The sequence below is a fragment of the Carica papaya genome, chromosome 2, assembly GCF_054855325.1.
Source record: "Carica papaya isolate Zhongbai chromosome 2, ASM5485532v1, whole genome shotgun sequence".
Taxonomy (NCBI): Eukaryota; Viridiplantae; Streptophyta; class Magnoliopsida; order Brassicales; family Caricaceae; genus Carica; species Carica papaya.
In genome coordinates this window covers 36,473,498-36,492,079 of record NC_142310.1, presented here as the reverse complement: position 1 = coordinate 36,492,079, position 18,582 = coordinate 36,473,498, and the positions used below count along the sequence as shown (strand labels likewise).

At 33.4% G+C, this 18,582-nt stretch overlaps 5 protein-coding genes across 10 annotated transcripts; 3 read left to right on the top strand and 2 right to left on the bottom strand.

The window, feature by feature from the left end:
- The first annotated feature begins 142 nt into the window (after positions 1-142).
- LOC110813345 (acyl-acyl carrier protein thioesterase TE3, chloroplastic-like) lies at positions 143-3,248 on the top strand. Of its 3 annotated transcripts, none has more exons than XM_088214524.1 (5): positions 143-464; positions 837-937; positions 1,989-2,098; positions 2,714-2,809; positions 2,886-3,248. In XM_088214524.1, the coding sequence occupies exons 1-5, from the start codon at positions 262-264 to the stop codon at positions 3,003-3,005; spliced, it is 630 nt and encodes a 209-aa protein (XP_088070650.1). In that variant the 5' UTR covers positions 143-261; the 3' UTR covers positions 3,006-3,248. The 3 variants fall into 3 exon arrangements, with proteins under 3 accessions (XP_088070650.1, XP_088070652.1, XP_088070651.1); XM_088214526.1 differs by having other exon boundaries at positions 253-393; XM_088214525.1 differs by having other exon boundaries at positions 314-454.
- Positions 3,249-5,221: 1,973 nt separating this feature from the next.
- LOC110813343 (acyl-acyl carrier protein thioesterase ATL3, chloroplastic-like) lies at positions 5,222-6,603 on the top strand. Its single transcript, XM_022040429.2, has 5 exons — positions 5,222-5,504; positions 5,722-5,825; positions 5,917-6,026; positions 6,126-6,221; positions 6,335-6,603. The coding sequence occupies exons 1-5, from the start codon at positions 5,284-5,286 to the stop codon at positions 6,494-6,496; spliced, it is 693 nt and encodes a 230-aa protein (XP_021896121.2). The 5' UTR covers positions 5,222-5,283; the 3' UTR covers positions 6,497-6,603.
- A 343-nt stretch (positions 6,604-6,946) lies between these two features.
- Positions 6,947-9,240, top strand: LOC110813402 (Adenine nucleotide alpha hydrolases-like superfamily protein). Its single transcript, XM_022040510.2, has 4 exons — positions 6,947-7,283; positions 7,725-7,816; positions 8,184-8,302; positions 8,926-9,240. The coding sequence occupies exons 1-4, from the start codon at positions 7,091-7,093 to the stop codon at positions 9,002-9,004; spliced, it is 483 nt and encodes a 160-aa protein (XP_021896202.1). The 5' UTR covers positions 6,947-7,090; the 3' UTR covers positions 9,005-9,240.
- A 1,248-nt stretch (positions 9,241-10,488) lies between these two features.
- On the bottom strand, positions 10,489-14,450 carry LOC110813404 (putative CoA ligase CCL7). Of its 2 annotated transcripts, none has more exons than XM_022040513.2 (6): positions 12,949-14,450; positions 12,125-12,314; positions 11,396-11,541; positions 11,174-11,255; positions 10,983-11,085; positions 10,489-10,887 (listed from the first exon to the last, which is right to left on the bottom strand). In XM_022040513.2, exons 1-5 carry the CDS (start codon positions 13,963-13,965, stop codon positions 11,018-11,020), a joined length of 1,503 nt encoding a protein of 500 aa, XP_021896205.1. In that variant the 5' UTR covers positions 13,966-14,450; the 3' UTR covers positions 10,489-10,887; positions 10,983-11,017. The 2 variants fall into 2 exon arrangements, with proteins under 2 accessions (XP_021896205.1, XP_021896204.1); XM_022040512.2 differs by having other exon boundaries at positions 11,188-11,255; positions 12,949-14,448.
- Positions 14,451-14,991: 541 nt separating this feature from the next.
- On the bottom strand, positions 14,992-18,181 carry LOC110813387 (putative CoA ligase CCL7). Of its 3 annotated transcripts, none has more exons than XM_022040482.2 (6): positions 17,040-18,181; positions 16,073-16,127; positions 15,701-15,846; positions 15,559-15,626; positions 15,344-15,446; positions 14,992-15,221 (listed from the first exon to the last, which is right to left on the bottom strand). In XM_022040482.2, the coding sequence occupies exons 1-6, from the start codon at positions 18,060-18,062 to the stop codon at positions 15,108-15,110; spliced, it is 1,509 nt and encodes a 502-aa protein (XP_021896174.1). In that variant the 5' UTR covers positions 18,063-18,181; the 3' UTR covers positions 14,992-15,107. The 3 variants fall into 3 exon arrangements, 2 of the variants coding, with proteins under 2 accessions (XP_021896174.1, XP_021896173.1); XM_022040481.2 differs by having other exon boundaries at positions 15,938-16,127; positions 17,040-18,178; XR_002539469.2 differs by having other exon boundaries at positions 15,168-15,221; positions 15,701-15,854; positions 15,938-16,127.
- Positions 18,182-18,582: the final 401 nt, after the last annotated feature.

Sequence of the window (18,582 nt, the reverse complement as noted above, 5' to 3'; positions counted from 1 at the left end):
AAAATTATAAATTTAAATATATTATTTCCTCTAAATTTCTTTTAAATGAGAATTATTATTAAATATATTTTTGAAAAATATTTAAAATATTATTTTATTAGAAAAACATTTTTTCTATTTATTTTTCTTTTATGAACTCATAAAATTGAACAAACGCGCACAGTCGTACGCCGAGGCGTGGAAACCAAAACCCATCAACTCCCAACCAAATCACCACATTTGGCTGATCCACCCACCCTTCGTCTCCAATTTCTTCACCAAATGGCACCGATGCTGCAGGCTTTTGCTTGTCCCACTCACCTGGCCCTGCTTCCTAACTCGCGCACCATCTCTTTCTGCCCCAATCTCCGACGTCCGCCGGCAGTCCCTCCGTCCACCTTTCTAACGTACCAGGTTCGACCTTTTCCCACGCTCAAGAGGAACTTCACTACCCGAGCATTGCTTGATCTCAGAGGTGGTAAAGGGTACTTGGCAATAACAGTATTTAATACGAATAGCTTTGTCAATTTTTGGGTTTCTGGATTGTTTGGAAAGCGGAGTTTGATTCTATGTTTATTATTTGTTTGATTGAATTCCCATTTTATATTTGGTTTTATGTAATCAATAATGGATTTGGTTATGGCAATCGACATTTCTTTCAGTGGCAGCTCTGTTGTCTTTTTTTCTCGTCTTCTTGTTGGCTTTTTCCTTGGATCAAAATTTCGTTTTTCTTTGGATTTGATTCATGGGTATTGTAAAGATTAACAATTTATGGACAAACTCATGTAGTATTTATATGTAAAAATGCAAAGTTGAATTGAATTGAACTGAACTCCTTTTCTTTCTACTATTTGCAGAATGAGTGGGTTCCATGAAGAAGAGCTCAAAGTCCGGGACTACGAGCTTGATCAGTACGGTGTTGTTAACAATGCTGTTTATGCGAGTTACTGCCAACATGGTTAGTATTATATCTATATATAAATATAAATTTGAATGTCAATGACTCACTATCACTGCTGTGTCTTAACTTGTATTTATCCTAGAACTTGTGGTTGCTCTGGTGTGTTTTATCTCATTAGGTGTTCATATCCATATTACCACTGTGTAGTTTTCTTTCTTTTAGATGATCGGTTTTTAGTCGAATGGCTTAAATTCTGATGTGCCATCTTTATGTCAAAATTGCTTGGATAGGTGGACTCTTACAATTCAGAGCATCACATTGTTAATCCCACTCAATACAATGAGCTAAAAGAACTAATTTTAGAATGTAGCTAAAGATAGATAGGACTGTGTTTCATGGTGCTTGAGTTTCTGGAAATTTACTAATGGGAAAAGAGAACCTTACTGCCAGATTCTGTGCGTTTTTTTTTTTTTGTACTGACTGTGGATAGCGAGTAATGGAAGCTTCTGCGAACTTCTGAAATTGGTCAGCTAAGTTGAGATTTTTAGGAAATTTATGATCTTGAGAAACAATGATATCTCTGAAAGTCTTCCCACGAAAAGTATTCATATGCATGGGATATTTTACCAGACCTCTTATTAGACATTGGTGCCTCCATATATAACATGATACAGAATTTAACTAATTATATTGTTTTTGTCTTTAAATGGTAAATTCTTTATATATACTTTAAAGGTTGAAAGTCTCATAGTTAAAGGCAAAATGCTCGAACTCATTTCCTTCTGGTTAGTATTTGGAGAGCTCTTCTTTTTATTTCATCTTGAGGGGTTTCATATCAATATCTAAGCATGGTGAATGGAGATAACTGAAGTGTGTGGTACTGAAGTTCCGTTGACTGCTGCTAATAAATGAAGTGGATTAGAGAATTTAAGAGATTTTCCATGGATTTGTTCTATATATTCATGAATTACAGTTGAAACGAAACTCTTTTACGTCCGTTTTGCTAAAAATGAAAAAAAAATTTCACTGAAAACAGTATAAATTTTCCTTCTTTAGATACACTTGATGCAATTATACTGAATTGCTCCCTTGCTCTTGTCTTAATCAGGTCGTAGTGAGTTTCTAGAAAGCATTGGTGTAAACTGTGATGCAGTTGCCCGTTCCGGTGATGCATTAGCAATATCAGAGCTGTCACTTAAATTCCTTGCACCCTTACAAGTATGCCTCTCATTTTTGTCTGAATTATGTATTTATCTACTTGTTTAGTCAAATTTCTGACTCCATGCATTGCATTATCCTTCAAATATCCCTACTAGACTCAGTTTTCTTTGATTTCTAAGTAATGGGTCGGAGATGAATGACTTCTTAATTGAAAGCTATTGACATATTAGTTAGGGAAATTACCCAGATAAGAATGGGAACCAGTTGTATGAATGCCTAAGCTCCCAATATAGCAAACTTCAGTATTTGGATTGTCAAAAGGGAATGGCCTAGGGGTTGGAAGTGAATCATTTTACCCAGATTCGATGAAGTGAATTGCTTTTTCCGAAATTCCAAATATTTAGTTTGCATCTCTTATGAAACTTCAGAGATTTACCAAAAAGCAAAAAGCCTAGGCCTCAATTCATTGTAAAGAGTTGCTTTAAGTTCGAAATCTTGTATATTTTTCTATACAAAAACATGGGTAGTTGTTGAAAAACGAAGAAGTGACTTAACGCCATCCACTTTTACTAAACAGACCATGTTCTCTCACATTTCTACATTCATGCTGCAACTTGTGATAGCAAAATTACTCTTTAAAATCTTTTTTTTATAATGCTTTCTTGCGATTAGAGTGGAGACAAGTTTGTCGTGAAGGTGAGGATCTCCGGCTCCTCAGCTGCACGAATTTACTTCGATCATTTCATTTTCAAGTTGCCAAATCAAGAGGTTTGTTTTCCGTAAACTTAAGACTTCCATCATTCCACTGAAGATCATTGTGTTGGTCTAAAAATGCATCTTGCAGCCTGTTTTGGAAGCAAAGGCTACAGTAGTTTGGCTCGACAAAAACTATCGTCCTGTACGGATACCATCCGAAGTAAGATCAAAATTTGTTCAGTTGATTCGCCACGAGGAATCCAAATGAGTTTACTGCAACCAGACTGAATGTTTCAGAATTTTTTTTCCCTCTAATGTAAAATAAGAGCCGAGGATGAATGAACTCCACATACTTTCCATGAGTTACAGTGATACAATTCTTCTGGTTTGTTCTGTATTCATATGGTTTAGCTCCTTCTGTAAGTTTAAACTGTGATCATGGTGGTCAAATGGGTTTACTGTGACAATGAAGATCAGTTTATTAAAAAAAATTACACTTAATTTATACAAATTTATATTCGTTTAAAATTATTTTTAATTACATTATATTTTTGATAAATTTGAATCACCTTATTAATTAATATATGTATTTATTATTAAAAAAAAGTAAAACAAAATTAATATATTGTGGATAAATACATGTATTATAATTAATAAAATATTATAAATGACGAAGAGTCTTCACAAAATTTACTTCTATTATTTTATTTATCATAAAGTAACAAACAAACAAAAAAAAAATTTTTTTTAAGCGAATATAGGGAAATGGATAACATTTGGAATTTGAATATATGCATATACATACATGTATAAATTCATATATACGTGTGTGTGTGTATGTATGTGTATATATATATATATATATATATATATGAATCTATAAGATCTTCGTTGCATCCAATGCCAAGAACAAAAGTCTATACATACAAGATGCTTCTCTCTGTATCTTCTTTGTAATTTCCGCTTTAAAAAATCAGCATTTACATACTTACGTACTCCTTCATTATATCTAAATATATTATTATTATTACTTTGATTGACTTTATACGCAATTAACTCGGGAAATCTTGATAATGACGAAATTTCTTGTTAGATAAACTAAGATCCTCTCACCTAATTCCGATTAATTTAATTATATCGAGAAACGATTTTTAAATTTTAACAATCACTTAAAATTTATTATTTTATAAGTGTATTGTAGACTGATGGTAATCGATCGATAAATATATTGATCGGTTGATTTCTAACGATCAAATTAGATTTTATTATATTTAATAAAAAGAATTTGCACCCAAAATTTATAAGAAAATTTTGATTTAATTAACAAATGAAAAATTAATTTTGGGTAATTTTATTATATAATCAATTCAAATGTGTCTCGTCTAGGAAATGAAGGGACATTTGTTTAATCAAAATAATAATTCTATTTATTTAGTCTTCTAAAATTTGTGCTTCTAATCCCTAATTGATGGGATTTATTCATACTATATATGTATATGTATATGTATATGTATATGGATACACCTCAATTTTTTACTTACATCTTGTTCTTACTATATGTTCCATTTTAGGAAACCTAGAGAATTAATGGGTGCTAAAAGTCTAAATGAATTATTTAATTTTTAATAAAACCATTAGATTTATAATGTTTTTGTATTAATCAACTAAATACTATATAATATTAAAAATTTTACTTATTTAAATTTATTTATATAACTACAAAAACGAGTAATTATTAGAAATATAAAATTTATTATTTTACTATAATAGTTTAGATCGAGTATCATCGTGACTTAGTAATTTTGGAAATCAAACCATGTCTTGATCGTCAAGATTACATCCATCAAAGATCGCAATCAAAGCCTACAAGGCACGAGCAATCATACTAATGTAGCTTCATGTATTGTGATACTATTTTTTTTTCCGTTATTGGTATATAATAATTTTTAGAATTAAATAAATATTTTAAAAAATTCTAAGTTCTAAGTAATGGTAACGTGTAACTTAAGATTTTATGTAAAAATTAATAACTATATACATTTTAATATGCAATTAGATATACATGTCAAATTCAAATATTACCGACTTAATAATTTTTAAATTCTTATTGGAACTTCAAATTTTAAATTTTAAATTGTTAATAGTATATAACTAAAAATCAGACGTAAAATTCAAAAATTATATTTATTTTAAAGTAAGATGTTCGTGGATTTGCAATCAATGAGATTGCAAATCCGGATTTTCGTATATTTTGTTTTTTGTTTCGTTAATTTTTAAATTTAAATTTTCGTTATATATTATTCTTTTGTTCTTATTTTTTATCAAATTTTATTATTTTTTTAATTTATATTGAAAATTCAATAAGATAAAAAAATAAAAATAAAAATAAAAAGAACAAGAAGTCATGTAACTTCACTAGCACAAGACAGATTCGCGGATAAGAACAATGCACGGGGATATTTACGCCTATAAATTCCCCCTTACCTCCCCCCTCCCCCCAAATCCCCAATTCCCTCGTTTTTCTCATTTGTCACAGTCTCACAGACATGCTGCAAAGTTTGGCCTCTTCGTCGCACGAGGTAGTTCCCGTCTCACGTGCGAACTCTTCGGCCCTACTCGACCCTCGACATTATCTATCGAGCACTCGTCTGCTGTCCAAGCGATTGCTGTTGTTGCCACCACTATTACGTGCCGGTCCGCTCCGAATTACCGCGAGGCATTCGGACATACACTCAATTCTTCTTCATCCTCCAGGAGGGGGCAAAGGGTATTAATACTACTCTTTAAAGCCGAATTTAAATAACTAAGTTAGAGAATATATTATACGTGATAGTAATTTAAATGTAACAATATTATGAACATGTATAAAGATTAGTGTAAAGAGTAAATTTTTTAATTTTGATGTTTCAAAAGTTGTGATATTTAATTCTTTCTTTTCTTCCTTCCCCCTTTTCCATTGAAACGAATTGTATGTATACATGCAGATTCAGTACGAGATTCCATGAAGTTGAGCTCAAGGTTCGGGACTATGAGCTTGACCAGTTTGGTGTTGTTAACAATGCTGTTTATTCCAGTTATTGCCAACATGGTGAGTCTTATATACATATATATATATATATAATAATGATCAGATGAATAAAATTTAATTTGGGATTAATTAATGTTAATTAATCAACTAGGTCGACATGAATTCTCTGAGAGAATTGGCGTAAGCTGCGATGAAGTTGCCCGGTCCGGTGGCGCATTGGCTGTATCCGAACTGTCGTTCAAGTACCTTTCTCCCTTGCGAGTATGCTCTTATCTCTGTCTGTGAATTGATACAATATATACAATATATACGTATATATATATATATATAGACTAACTGTTGTTATATTGCGATTTGCAGAGTGGAGATAGATTTGTTGTGAAGGTGAGAATCACTGGTTTCTCCAGTGTCCGACTCTACTTCGAGCACTTGATCTTCAAGCTCCCAAATCAAGAGGTCTGTTTCTTTTCTCTTTCATTAATCATATTATTAATAAATATCAAATTCTAAATATTAATTAATTAATTAATTAATTAATTAGTATGTTTAATGAAAAATTAACGTGACAGCCTGTTCTGGAAGCAAAGGGTACAGCAGTTTGGCTGGATGAAGATTACCGTCCCGTTCGAATTCCATCAGACGCAATATCCAAACTCCGTCAGTTCCGTCAGTTGCAGGACTCTCATGGACTCAACGGCACCGCCAACACTATGGCAGCTACTCTTTCCTAATTACACATTTACCCCTTAATTTGTAAAAAAAAAAAATTAAGAATGTGTACTTTATGCAATAACCAAACTTTGTTAATTAATTAATTAATTATTTACATATTTCTGAATTTTATCTTTTTAATTTCGGTTAGCTTCAAATCAAATAAATTACAGCTTGGAAAAATTGAATATTTTTGTAAAGTTATTATATATGAAGTGATGGTTAATACAATTATCCCCTTTATGAATAAAATAATTTTAATTTCTTCCAGGGCTTTTAATTATATATATATTAAAATAAAATTTATATAATATAAATATTTAATTACATTTATTTTAGCGATTTTAATTGTTTGTGGAGAGTAGTGTCACCGACGAATCACGTGCCCCGCGATGAAAGACCCGGAATGGCATCGAAACGACACCGTTTTGATACTGTAAGTCCGCGAAGCACCTGATCACGAGACATTTGGCACTAACCAGTTCTGCACACCAGAATCCGGAAACCGAGAGAAACTGCCAGATAAACCGTACTGCGTTTCTTGATTTTATATAACACGGCACTCCGGATCGACTTGAAAACGGTTTAAGCAGAGAAGAAGACAAGAAGTAATAATGGAAGAGGGAAAGAGCGGCGAGGGGAAGAAGGTGATGGTGGCGATAGACGAGAGCGAGTGCAGTCACTACGCTCTGCAATGGGCGCTTGACTTTCTGGGAGATACAATCGCCACTTCTAAACTTATTCTACTCACTGTGCAGCCCCTTGTTGAGTTCGGCTACGTTTATGCTTCCACTTATGGTGCCGCTCGTGAGTGCTCTCCTCTTCCCTTCCTCTAATTTTTAGGCATTTGATCAAATCGTTGCTATATACGCATATATCTGCACACACAAATGCATGCATGTACCGAATTTTTATCGAATCCATTACACGCGGTTAGGAATTTTGCTTGTTTCGATTTCAATGTTAGGAATCGTGTTTGTTTCGATTTCAATGTTAGGTATTGTTCTTGTTTCGTATAGTTTTGAATCTAATTTATGGGAATTTGATGAAATCTAGCTATGTATACACGCACATGTGAGGTGTTATATTGATTTTGTTTAGTTCTCTCAAATATTCTCATCGAACTCTATGAGAGTAAAGTGATCAGTCTTCAAGCTTGTTTCATTTTCGGTCTTATACTCTGTTTTGGGTGGGCGATTTGGAGCTTCTAAATGACCAAATCATGGTGTCAATTTTCTGATGAAGCAGCTGTGGATCTGATTGCGTCTGTGCAAGAAAATCAAAAGAAGGTGGCACTGGCTTTGCTAGAGAAAGCTAAGGAAATCTGTGCCAATCGTGGGGTATGTATATATTTCTTAGCTGATATTTTATTCTGTTTATGATAATTCCATTAGTGAAACAACAATCATATAAAACTGTGATTACACGATTTGATTATTAGTTTTTTTGCTTATCTTTTTCAGAAACCCTTCAAGAACTATTTTCATTTATTTTTCCACTCTTCCAACTCAAAGGAAGAACAAAAAGATTTACATTTATATTTCTTAGTTTTTTTTAGGTGATAATTGTGAAATGTGTAAGTAATTATCTCATTAGGCAGATAGAGAAACAGTACAATCTATTATTTATAATTTAATTCATCCTTCTTTACAATTGACTTAATATCACATATATACAGCAAAAATACTATTGTTTCCTTCTCTGCAGGTTGTTGCGGAGACGATCACAGAATCTGGAAATCCTAAAGATGCCATATGCGAAGCTGTGGAGAAGCTTGATATCCAACTGCTTATAATAGGCAGCCATGGTAAAGGAGCTGTACAAAGGTAATCAATGAGTCTTGACGCCTGCATACTTCAATTCGTTATTTGTTAAAAGATTAAATCTCACATCGACCAAGTATGAGAACATACACTAGTTTATATATCTATTGTTCAATTTTCTCTAACATCATGACTTTATATAAGAAGCAAACATGTCCTTAGAGTCAATTTCATTGCACGCGAACATGACCCACATGAGAAATGGTGACCTATGTTAGTTTATGTGCTTGTTGAACAATTTCTCTTTTTACTTCCTCCTATTAGCAAGTCCTATTATCCTCAAATATATGACCAACTTTTCTTTTTCTTGAATGTCTGAGAGGTCTACCAAGTCTATATATTAAATGGCATCTCTTTCGAGTTAACAATGTTTTATGTTTGAACTATATGAAATTGAGACTCAAGTAAAGTTCTTGTATCCCATAATTGAATTCGGCATTGACAAACTTCAATTGTCAAAACCTGGCCTCTATTGTCTTGGCTTCGAGACATTATAGATTTTTCCTAAGCTCTATATGAATATTTAGGTAACAAAAAAATACAATGTTTTGCCTTGTTGCAAGGAATATATAGTGGAGAAGCATATTTGATTCTTCAAATGCTGAAGATGAAACTTGTTTGAACAGGGTTTTTCTAGGAAGTGTCAGCAATTACTGTGTTCACCATGCCAAGTGCCCCGTCCTGGTGGTGAGAAAGACTGCTTGAATGAATAAAGCTACTTCCAAATAAAAGCAATTGGCCTAATTATTTTCAATCCGCCTCGTTAGGTCAAGCGATTAACAGAACATGTTATGTATTGTAATACTGTATGTTATGTTATGTATGTATATATATATATATATGTAATTAGTGCTTGCTGCAGAGATAGCTCTTGCATCTTTTGTCAAAGCATTTGACCTTACTTAATCTTTGGAATAGACCAATAAACATATGATTTTTAATTATCTGTACATAGGAATAAGTAGTTACCTTAAAAGAAATAAATTATTAATTTAATCTTTAAATTATAGACTTGATTACAATTTGATATTTGAACTTAAATCTTTGAATTATATACAATGTTATAATTAAAATTTATTTTTAAATTATTTTTTTTATAAAATTAACAAAAATTCTTTTTTTTTCCTTACTTCAGTGATAAACAATAACTTAAAAATATTATTATTCTATTTAATTACTTGAATTTGGAGTAAAAATATTTAAAAAAATTTCAAAAAATGTTTATTCAGTCTTTTACTTTGTTAATATTATTATCAATATGTATATCTTACAGAAAATAAAGTAATTGTTTGTATTAAGTTCACTAAATCTTCTGTTATTATAATTTTAAAACTACATAGAAAATAAAATATAAGAAAAGAGAAAGTATTTACATATGTTATTTATGTCAAAGTATTCACAATTTTATGAAAAGCTCATAAATTGGAATAATTATTAAAATATTATATAATTTATTTATTGCTATCATGGGTTTATGGGGGTATTAAAATAAAATAAAATAGGAACTTTCCCATATGGATCTTATTGTAAATTTTAGATATATAGTTAAAATATTTCGGTATATACGAGCAACAAATGTGTTAATGTGCAATCTTAAAAAAAAATACATCTAACATTGTGTATCATCATATATTTTCAATGCATTCACTTAGTAGTTAAGATTTTTATATTTTAATTAACAATTACGAATTCAAATTTTACTGAGAACATAAAACTTATAAATTTGTATATGTATTATGTACGTTATACTGATAAATAATTTATATTACTTAATTTAGCGAAACTAAGAATTAACTTATTAGTGTATTGATGATACTATAATGATCAAATTGTATTTAGTTCCAACAAGTTATGTTGTGTGTTGATAATACTGCGATGATCAAATTAGGTTTAGTTCAAATAAATCGTGTTATATTCAGACGAATGAAAATATTTTATGAAAATTAAATTCTCTTAGTTAGAATAACACAATGAAGCAAAAATTCCGACTTAATTTTTTTTTAAGAAATCGTTGGTATCAAACTATGATAAGTGATTATTAAAACAGTTTACTTAACAAGCTTCCAAAAAAACTTTTAAATAAGTATAAAGACATGCTTAGATCAATGATAAGACACTTTTGATTGACTCGGCCAATGTCAACCCCAAAAGATGAAGATCAGAACAAAGGTAACAGAACACACCAGCCATGACTTAAAAATTTACTCAGGTAGAAGTTTGAAGATGAGACTGAACTCACCATGAGAAATTGTTTGATATTAGGAACCAAGATTTCCACTTGCTGTTCTTCCCCTTATTTTACAATGTATAGAGAATTGCCAAGAACAAAAGCATGTGTGTGTATATCTTTCCTACTTATATATGCATTATACTTAATCGAGTACCTCCGACCCCAAGAAGATGTCGTGATAAGAAACAATACCGGAGAAGAAACTTGGTTCGTGGTCAATATTTTAGTTAATATATATAGAAGCTCATATTTTTGATTGGACTTTCTCAATGAGCAATCGTCTAAGGATTTTCCCAGAAGCTGATTTGGGCACGCTATTTATGAATGTAACCCTTCGTAATTTCTTGAAAGGGGCAACCTGTAACCCAAAAAAGAGATGAATTCAGGGATCAATTCATATATAAGCATCTGACATTCGTACATATCATGCAAGTACTAAAACAGAGGAGTTACCTGTTTAGCTATGAAATTCTGAACATCTTCTTCTGTCAACGAGCTGTAAGGCGAGCGGACAACGTATGCAACTGGAACTTCACCAGCTTCAGCATCAGGAAACCTACAAGGTGAAAATTATACGACACATTTGGATAATCAGAATAAGCATGAGTTTCCCAGAGTTTTAAGTGATTGGAAGTAGTAAATGCCTTGCATGACATACGGAATGACAACTGCGTCTAATATTTCTGGGTGAGAAACAAGCAATCCTTCAAGTTCTGCCGGTGCAACCTGGTAAGAACTTATGAAGCCGATGAGATTTTTCCATAAAGCTTTTTGATGACTTGATTGTAGAAATTCCAGTCAAGTAACATACTCTCAAGTTCAAAGTCTTGAATGTGACTAAAAACAATACATCAACCCTTGGTTACCTGAAAACCTTTGTATTTGATGAGCTCTTTAATTCTGTCAACAACAAATAGGTATCCATCCTCGTTGAAGTATCCAAGATCCCCAGTGTGTACCCAGCCTTTTTTATCGATAGTCAGCTTCGTGGCTTGGGGATTATTATAATATCCTGAAATTTTAGAAACACCACTGTTATTTGTCACCTACATAAGACCGTCGTAGAGAAATCAAAAGGGTCTAACATGTGTGTAGAATTTAGAAAAGCAATAGACTTCTTTTGCTCTTTATTGAGCTAGCAAATCATATGTTTAGATCCTGTATCAGTCAAAATTCGAACTTCCTGATTTACCTTGTGGGTGATTACCTTGATGAAACCCATGGTAATTTTGGATAAGGGAAAAGTAAAATCATTGGATGCTCTTAGGATTCTGATAAACATGTTTTTATGTTCTAATTTGAATAGAGAAGAGCTAAGGACCAGTAGTTTAGATAAATTCCATTGAAGTTCAAAAGAACCATATGCTATGTTTCGGCAACAAAGACTCTGCATAGAGATAGTAATGCTTTTGTTAGCATAAGAATTTTTGGGAAGCTTCAACCTCCCGGTGAGTAATACAAACTTTCTCCCGTTTTTTGGGCTGCCAATGACTTCACGTCACTGGCGCTCTGGGAGAAGGCTAGTATTAGCAGTATGATGTTAAACATGAACCTTATAGATGAATATGAAAGGACAAGAAGTTAACAGGCAATACCTTGCATCATATTAGGTCCTCGAACCCATATTTCCCCCAACTGATGCGGATGAAGAGGCTTTAGAGTATCTACACTGACTATTTGGGATTCAACTCCTGCAACAAGCCGTCCTGCTGAACCAGTATTTAGTTTACCTATTCTTGGATTCTCCAGTGAAATGATGCCACAAGTTTCAGTCATTCCATATCCCTGAAACCACAGGTAGCTCCCAAATCAGAAGGAAACTTGATGTGAGTACAGACGGGTTAAACTATTTAAGAAACCAGCCAAGCCAAGGAGACCATGACTTGGACCCTTAAAGCCTTGGAGGTCATAATTTGCGCTATCCAAAGGAAGCTACAAGTGGCCGAGCACGTTCAGAGAAGGATCCAAACGGCAAAGAATAAGATCCTCGCGATAAAGTCAATATAAGTGAGAATCGAGTTCCAGAGTAACAAAATTACAAAGTTTTAGCTTTCAACTTGTGAGGTGTTCTTTACGATCCTCGTGACAAATTCTATCTAAATGGGAATATCAATCATATTTTCCGATCAAGCAGCGAATGAGAAGCTAAATCCATGGCTCATCTGGTAAATTGATAACAAAAGACCAGTAGCATCACTTCTATCACCCCAAAGACTAACATGAACAGGATCCTACAACTAAACCTCACTGCTTCTCATTGTAATTGACAGGAAGGACCCACTACAAAAACATTCAGCTCAATGAAGATTTAAGTATATGACAAGACACCCGCATAAAAAACAGACAGATGATTTTAAGATTGGATTGGAATGTGCAATTGACAATTCGAAAAATCAGAAAGCCAAGAAGAGAAAACTACCTGCATAACAACCCCATGGCCAACATTCCTTGCACACTCCTCCATCAAATCTTTCCCCAAAGGTGCAGCCCCTGACCCAATTTGCTTCAATGAAGAAATATCATACTTCTTAACTTCATTTTGCTTAGAAAGAGCAAGTATAATCGGAGGCACAACCCACAAATTCGTCACCTTATACTTCTCCACAGTCCTCAAGAGCATATCAAGATCAAATTTTTTCATTGACACAACAGCATTTCCCTTTTGCAGCTGCGAGTAGACGATAATGCATAAGCCAAAGATATGAAACATGGGCAAGACGCACATGAAAACCAGGTGCTTATCTCCATGGATTTCCTGATCCATTGTCATCATCAAAGATGCAGCAATGAAGTTCTTGTGAGTCAATATGACACCTTTGCTAATCCCCGTCGTGCCCGATGAATATAAAAGCGCAGCAACATCTGTTTGCTTAACAGCCACAGCTGGAAAACCGGAGGGAGACCCAGATAACTCAAGCAAATCTTGGAAATGATAGATTTTTGAATCTGATTCGACATGGGGAATCTGCTTAGGATTTTTGGAACCCAAGAAGACAACCGGCAGCTTGAAATCTTTGACTTTATCCCATAACTCAGGAACGGTTATAATAAGCTTCGGATTGGAATCTTTGACTTGTTTCGAAAGCTCAGTGACGGTGTACAGAGGGTTGACGGTGGTGGCTATTGCGCCGATGGCAGTGACGCCGAGGAAGGAGAGAGGGAACTGGATAGAATTAGGGGAGAAGATCAAAACTACGTCTTTTTTCTTGATACCCAGATGGAGAAAACCATGTGAGAGCTTGATGGCGGTGGATTTGAACTGGGAGAAAGACAGAGACTCGCCGGAATCGGCGTCGATGAGGGCAGGTTTGTTCGGGTAAGAGGAAGAGTTTCTGAAGAGAAATGAGACTAATGAGAGATTAGGGTCTTTGGGAAGCACAAGAGGAGGCCTTAAGGACCTGTAAATTCCATCTCTCCCATACCCAGATCTCTCCATTAACGATTCTTGATTGGAAAGTGACAGAGAGCAACAGAGAAATCTTATCCTGTGAGGATGAGGAAGAACCCTTCTTGAAAATCAAAATAAAAAGGGAAGTAGAAGTTGTAAAGTCCTACAATCTCACTTCTAAAGCGACCCCCTCCCCCCCTCCTTATTTTCATCAAGTTCTCATCTTTGCCTCGATGTTGATCGTTCATGAATCATGAAGCTCCATGTTTTTTAACAGAGGAGAAAGATACATAGGTGTAGTGTATGTACATACCTTATCTGTCTAGGAACGTGAAATCAAGTTTTGTTTTCATGTAGAAAAACAAACTTTCTGTTTGTCGATAAAAATGGATTCCTTCAGATAATCTTTTGGTTGAACTTTTTTAGGTAGATCTTCTCTCCAATGCATGAGGGTATTATTGTATTCAAATTATAAGTAGACTTTTGTAATTTTGCTCAACCATGCGAGCTTTTTTCAATATAATTCAACTTTTTGAGATTGAAATTAAGAAGATAGATAGTTTTTATATGTTAATAATATATTTTAATTTTATTTAATTAAAAAATGATTGGACAGATACTTATATCTTTACATACACACTTGCATACATCTATAATTATACTTCCTGTTAAACTTCTCATCTATAATTATATTACTTGTTCAACGAGAACTCTTCTTAAGATTTTTCTAAAAGCTGATTTTTGGTATTACTTTCAATAAATGTCACTTCCTGCAATTTCTTCTGAGAGAACCCGTAGCTCACGAAACTATATATATATAACATATACATATATGTGTGCGCGTGTGTATATATAGGAATGAAATAGTTATTTTGCTCCATCATTTTCATATTTCCCTTGAAATCAGAATGGCAATTTCTTAATTAGAAATGTAAATTGTTATTTTGTAATATTTGATTTAATAATATTAAATTTTTGGTTTTCATTTATATATATATATTTTAATTCTAAAGCTTATAAAAATGATTTAGTATTTTATAAACTTATATACATATATATATATATATATATCTATCGCATAATCAAACTAAAAGATATTAAAAATTAAAATCCTACTAACATAAATTGAGAGCTCTACATATTACATATGCATACATTTATAATCATACAATTTTAAGGTTTCAGATTACTTATATTTTGGATCGTACTTGGTTAATGAGAGCTCTTCTTAAAATTTTTCCAGAAACTGATTTTGGTACACTTTCAATAAATGTCACCTTCTGCAATCTCTTATAAGGGGATACCTGTAACCCACAATACAATATACATACGTACATACACACACATATATGTATGTATGTGTGTACGTACGTTATGCGTATTAGAAAAAGAATTACCACTGAAGAAAAAAACTAAAAATAATTACCTGTTTAGCTATGAAATTTTGAACATCCACTCCTCTCAATGAACTCTTGGGTGCACGAACAACATATGCAACTGGAACTTCACCAGCTTCAAGATCAGGAAACCTACAAGGTACAAATTAATAACCTCATATATCATGCACACACACACATATATATATACGTAGACATTTATGTTTATCATTATCTCTAAATTCTCTGTAGAAAACCAACATACGGGATGACAACCGCATCTAATATTTCAGGGTGGGAAACAAGCAATCCTTCAATCTCTGCTGGAGCAACCTGGTAAAATTTTACAAAAGTATATGATCAGATGAATGTTTCATATAAATAGATATAAACAATAGGAAGTATACCTGAAAACCCTTGTATTTGATGAGTTCTTTGAGTCGATCGACAACAAAAAGACACCCATCATCGTTAAAATATCCAAGATCTCCTGTGTGTAACCATCCTTTTTCATCGATCGTTTGCTTTGTGGCTTCGGGATTATTATGGTACCCTGAAGAACTGATCTTCAATAAAAATCTATACTTTTTAATAAATTTTATTATGTAGTTTCATATACAGTTTTGATTTAAATCAAATCTAACCCTGCATGATGTTAGGACCTCGAAACCAAATTTCTCCCAATTGATTGGGAGGAAGAGGCTTCAGAGTTTCTGGATTGACAATTTGACATTCAACTTCTGAAAGAAGCGATCCTGCTGAACCTGTATTTCGTTTACCTGTACTTAAATCCTCTAATGTAGTTGCTCCACATGTTTCAGTTAATCCATAGCCCTGAATTTAACCATATATGATATAAAACTTGTATAAATAACTTGATGTAATCATATATAAGTACAGCATTCAAAAGACTTCAAATTTATAGCTTTTATCCATTATTTATATGTTAAAACACTTTTTATGAGAAGTAAATTTTTTTAAACTTAAACAATAACATTTAGAAACAAGTAAAGATAATGCAAATCAGCATAAGAATTGACAAAACTTATACAATTCAGAACTCAATGAGAGTCAAAATAATAAATGAACAGATGATAAAATAGAGAGAAAGATACAAAATTTGATCCAGCACTCGAAATAAAATAAGAACATAATTAATCGATGTTGATTACCCAAAACCTTAAACCAATATTAAAATGATACATATATAGTTTATATATATGGAGAAGATATATACACACATGATCTTGGGTAAAGGGTCAATTAGTTTCAGGCATTACTATGGAGTTTTCACCTTCAAAAGGTGATCACTCATAATTAAGTCTAAACAAGCCACTGCAACTCATGGGAATCTGCAACTTCTAATACTATTAGGGCTAACCTTACCATGGCAAATCATGTGGTGCTAATATGCTTTGATTTTAAATATATTTTGATAATATTCTTATATATTTTAAAAATATTTTTGAAAAATTTTAATACTTTGTGTATTTTTATTTTTCATTATAGTAAAAAAAAAAAATTTCTAGATCTTATTCGTAAGCATAAACATCTCAATGGGATCGATTTTGTATCTTTTTAAATTTTTTTTCATTATGATTGCGTGCATATTTGAAATTAATTTTTCTCCACCTGTTGATATACATATGAATATATAGATACGTGTACAGACACTAAAGCAATTATACTCCAATAATGTCAAGCAAAAAAGAAAAAGCTACTCCACTAATGGGCTTATGGATTTACCTGTCCCACCATGACTCCACCACCAAGATTTTTCGCACACTCCTCCTGCAAATCCTTCCCCAGTGGCGCCGCTCCTGATCCAATCCGCTTCAACGACGATAAATCATACTTCTTCGCCACACTCTGTTTTGCCAAAGCCAGAACAATCGGCGGCACAACCGATATATTTTCAACCCGATACTTCTCTATACTCCTCAACATTCCCTCAAACTCAAACTTCCTCATCACCACCACCACATTCCCTACTCGAAGATGCGAGTACAATATCACCGACAACCCAGTCACATGAAACATCGGCAATGCGCACAGTGTCACCAGATGGGTATCTCCTCGGAGTTCTTGATCCATGGAAACCATTAGAGACTCGGCGATGAAGTTCTTGTGGGTCAATATGACGCCCTTGCTTGTTCCCGTCGTGCCCGATGAGTACATGAGCGCGGCAACGTCTGTTTGTTTGATGGAAACTGATGGAAAATCTGCGACTGACCCGGATAAGTTGATTAGCTCATGGAAATGGAGGATTCTTAGGTTTGATTCGATTTGACGAGTCTGTTCCGCTTTTTTAGGATCGCCCAAGAAGAGAAGTGGGAGATTCAAGTGTTTCACCTTGTCGGATAAGTCCGGCACGGTAATGACGAGTTTCGGGTTGGAATCTTTGATTTGTTTGGAGAGCTCAGTGACGGTGGAAACTGGGTTGGCGGTGCTGGCTACGGCGCCGGCGGCGATGACGGCGAGGAAACAGATGGGGAACTGGAGAGAGTTGGGAGCGAAGATCAAAACTACGTCTTTTTTTTTAATACCCAGATGGAGAAATCCATGGGAGAGTTTGATGACGAGGGATTTGAGCTGAGAGAAAGAGAGAGTCTCGCCGGTATCGGCGTCGATGAGAGCGGGTTTGGTTGGGTAAGAAGATGAGTTTCGGAAGAGGAAAGAGATCATGGAGAGATAAGGATCTGTGGGGAAAGCAATAGGAGGCCTCAAGGACCTGAAAATTCCATCGCTGCAATAACCAGATTTCTCCATTGTTGAAGACTCAGAGAGAAGAAGAGATAAGTAGAAATTTTTTGGCGAAGATGTCCATGTGCTATTTACTCGCTACGAAATACTAAAAAGAGAAAAAGGCCAACCAGTCGACATTTTAGGCGGCAGAGAATCTGAATGGAATGAAACGACACCGTAATGGTACGAAATATTTCATTAAAAATTTTAAACTTGAATATCTAAATTTTAAATTTTTAGCTTAATCATTTTTTATCTTATTTTCTTTATTAAAAATAGTAAATTTGAATACTCTCATATATATATATATATATATAGATATATCTCCGTAGAGATATATTATAATTTATTTATAAGAAATTGTGGGTTTAAAGTCGAATAGTTTTTTTTTTTTTTCTTTCAAAAATATAATTTACCATTAAAAATTCCCAAATAATTCTCATTAAAAAATTTAATTTTTAAGTATATAAATGGGCCGAATATTCAAATTTGAGGGCCCATGAAACGAATGGCCCATATTCAAAGTCAAAGCCTCGAAAAATCT

Bases quoted from the DNA above. Each gene is read 5' to 3' on its own strand.
- LOC110813345 (XM_088214524.1), top strand. From the start codon at position 262: ATGGCACCGATGCTGCAGGCTTTTGCTTGTCCCACTCACCTGGCCCTG. The intron at 938-1,988 runs GTTAGTATTATA...TGTCTTAATCAG, and splicing joins TGCGAGTTACTGCCAACATG to GTCGTAGTGAGTTTCTAGAA. The intron at 2,810-2,885 runs GTTTGTTTTCCG...TGCATCTTGCAG, and splicing joins TCAAGTTGCCAAATCAAGAG to CCTGTTTTGGAAGCAAAGGC.
- LOC110813343 (XM_022040429.2), top strand. From the start codon at position 5,284: ATGCTGCAAAGTTTGGCCTCTTCGTCGCACGAGGTAGTTCCCGTCTCA. The intron at 6,027-6,125 runs GTATGCTCTTAT...TGCGATTTGCAG, and splicing joins AGTACCTTTCTCCCTTGCGA to AGTGGAGATAGATTTGTTGT. The intron at 6,222-6,334 runs GTCTGTTTCTTT...TTAACGTGACAG, and splicing joins TCAAGCTCCCAAATCAAGAG to CCTGTTCTGGAAGCAAAGGG.
- LOC110813402 (XM_022040510.2), top strand. From the start codon at position 7,091: ATGGAAGAGGGAAAGAGCGGCGAGGGGAAGAAGGTGATGGTGGCGATA. The intron at 7,284-7,724 runs GTGAGTGCTCTC...CTGATGAAGCAG, and splicing joins TTCCACTTATGGTGCCGCTC to CTGTGGATCTGATTGCGTCT. The intron at 8,303-8,925 runs GTAATCAATGAG...TTGTTTGAACAG, and splicing joins GGTAAAGGAGCTGTACAAAG to GGTTTTTCTAGGAAGTGTCA.
- LOC110813404 (XM_022040512.2), bottom strand. From the start codon at position 13,965: ATGGAGAGATCTGGGTATGGGAGAGATGGAATTTACAGGTCCTTAAGG. The intron at 12,315-12,948 runs GTAGTTTTCTCT...CTGTGGTTTCAG, and splicing joins GCCATGGGGTTGTTATGCAG to GGATATGGAATGACTGAAAC. The intron at 11,542-12,124 runs GTATTGCCTGTT...CTAAAATTTCAG, and splicing joins AGGACCTAATATGATGCAAG to GATATTATAATAATCCCCAA.
- LOC110813387 (XM_022040481.2), bottom strand. From the start codon at position 18,062: ATGGAGAAATCTGGTTATTGCAGCGATGGAATTTTCAGGTCCTTGAGG. The intron at 16,128-17,039 runs GTAAATCCATAA...GGTTAAATTCAG, and splicing joins GTGGAGTCATGGTGGGACAG to GGCTATGGATTAACTGAAAC. The intron at 15,447-15,558 runs GTATGTTGGTTT...TGTACCTTGTAG, and splicing joins TTAGATGCGGTTGTCATCCC to GTTTCCTGATCTTGAAGCTG.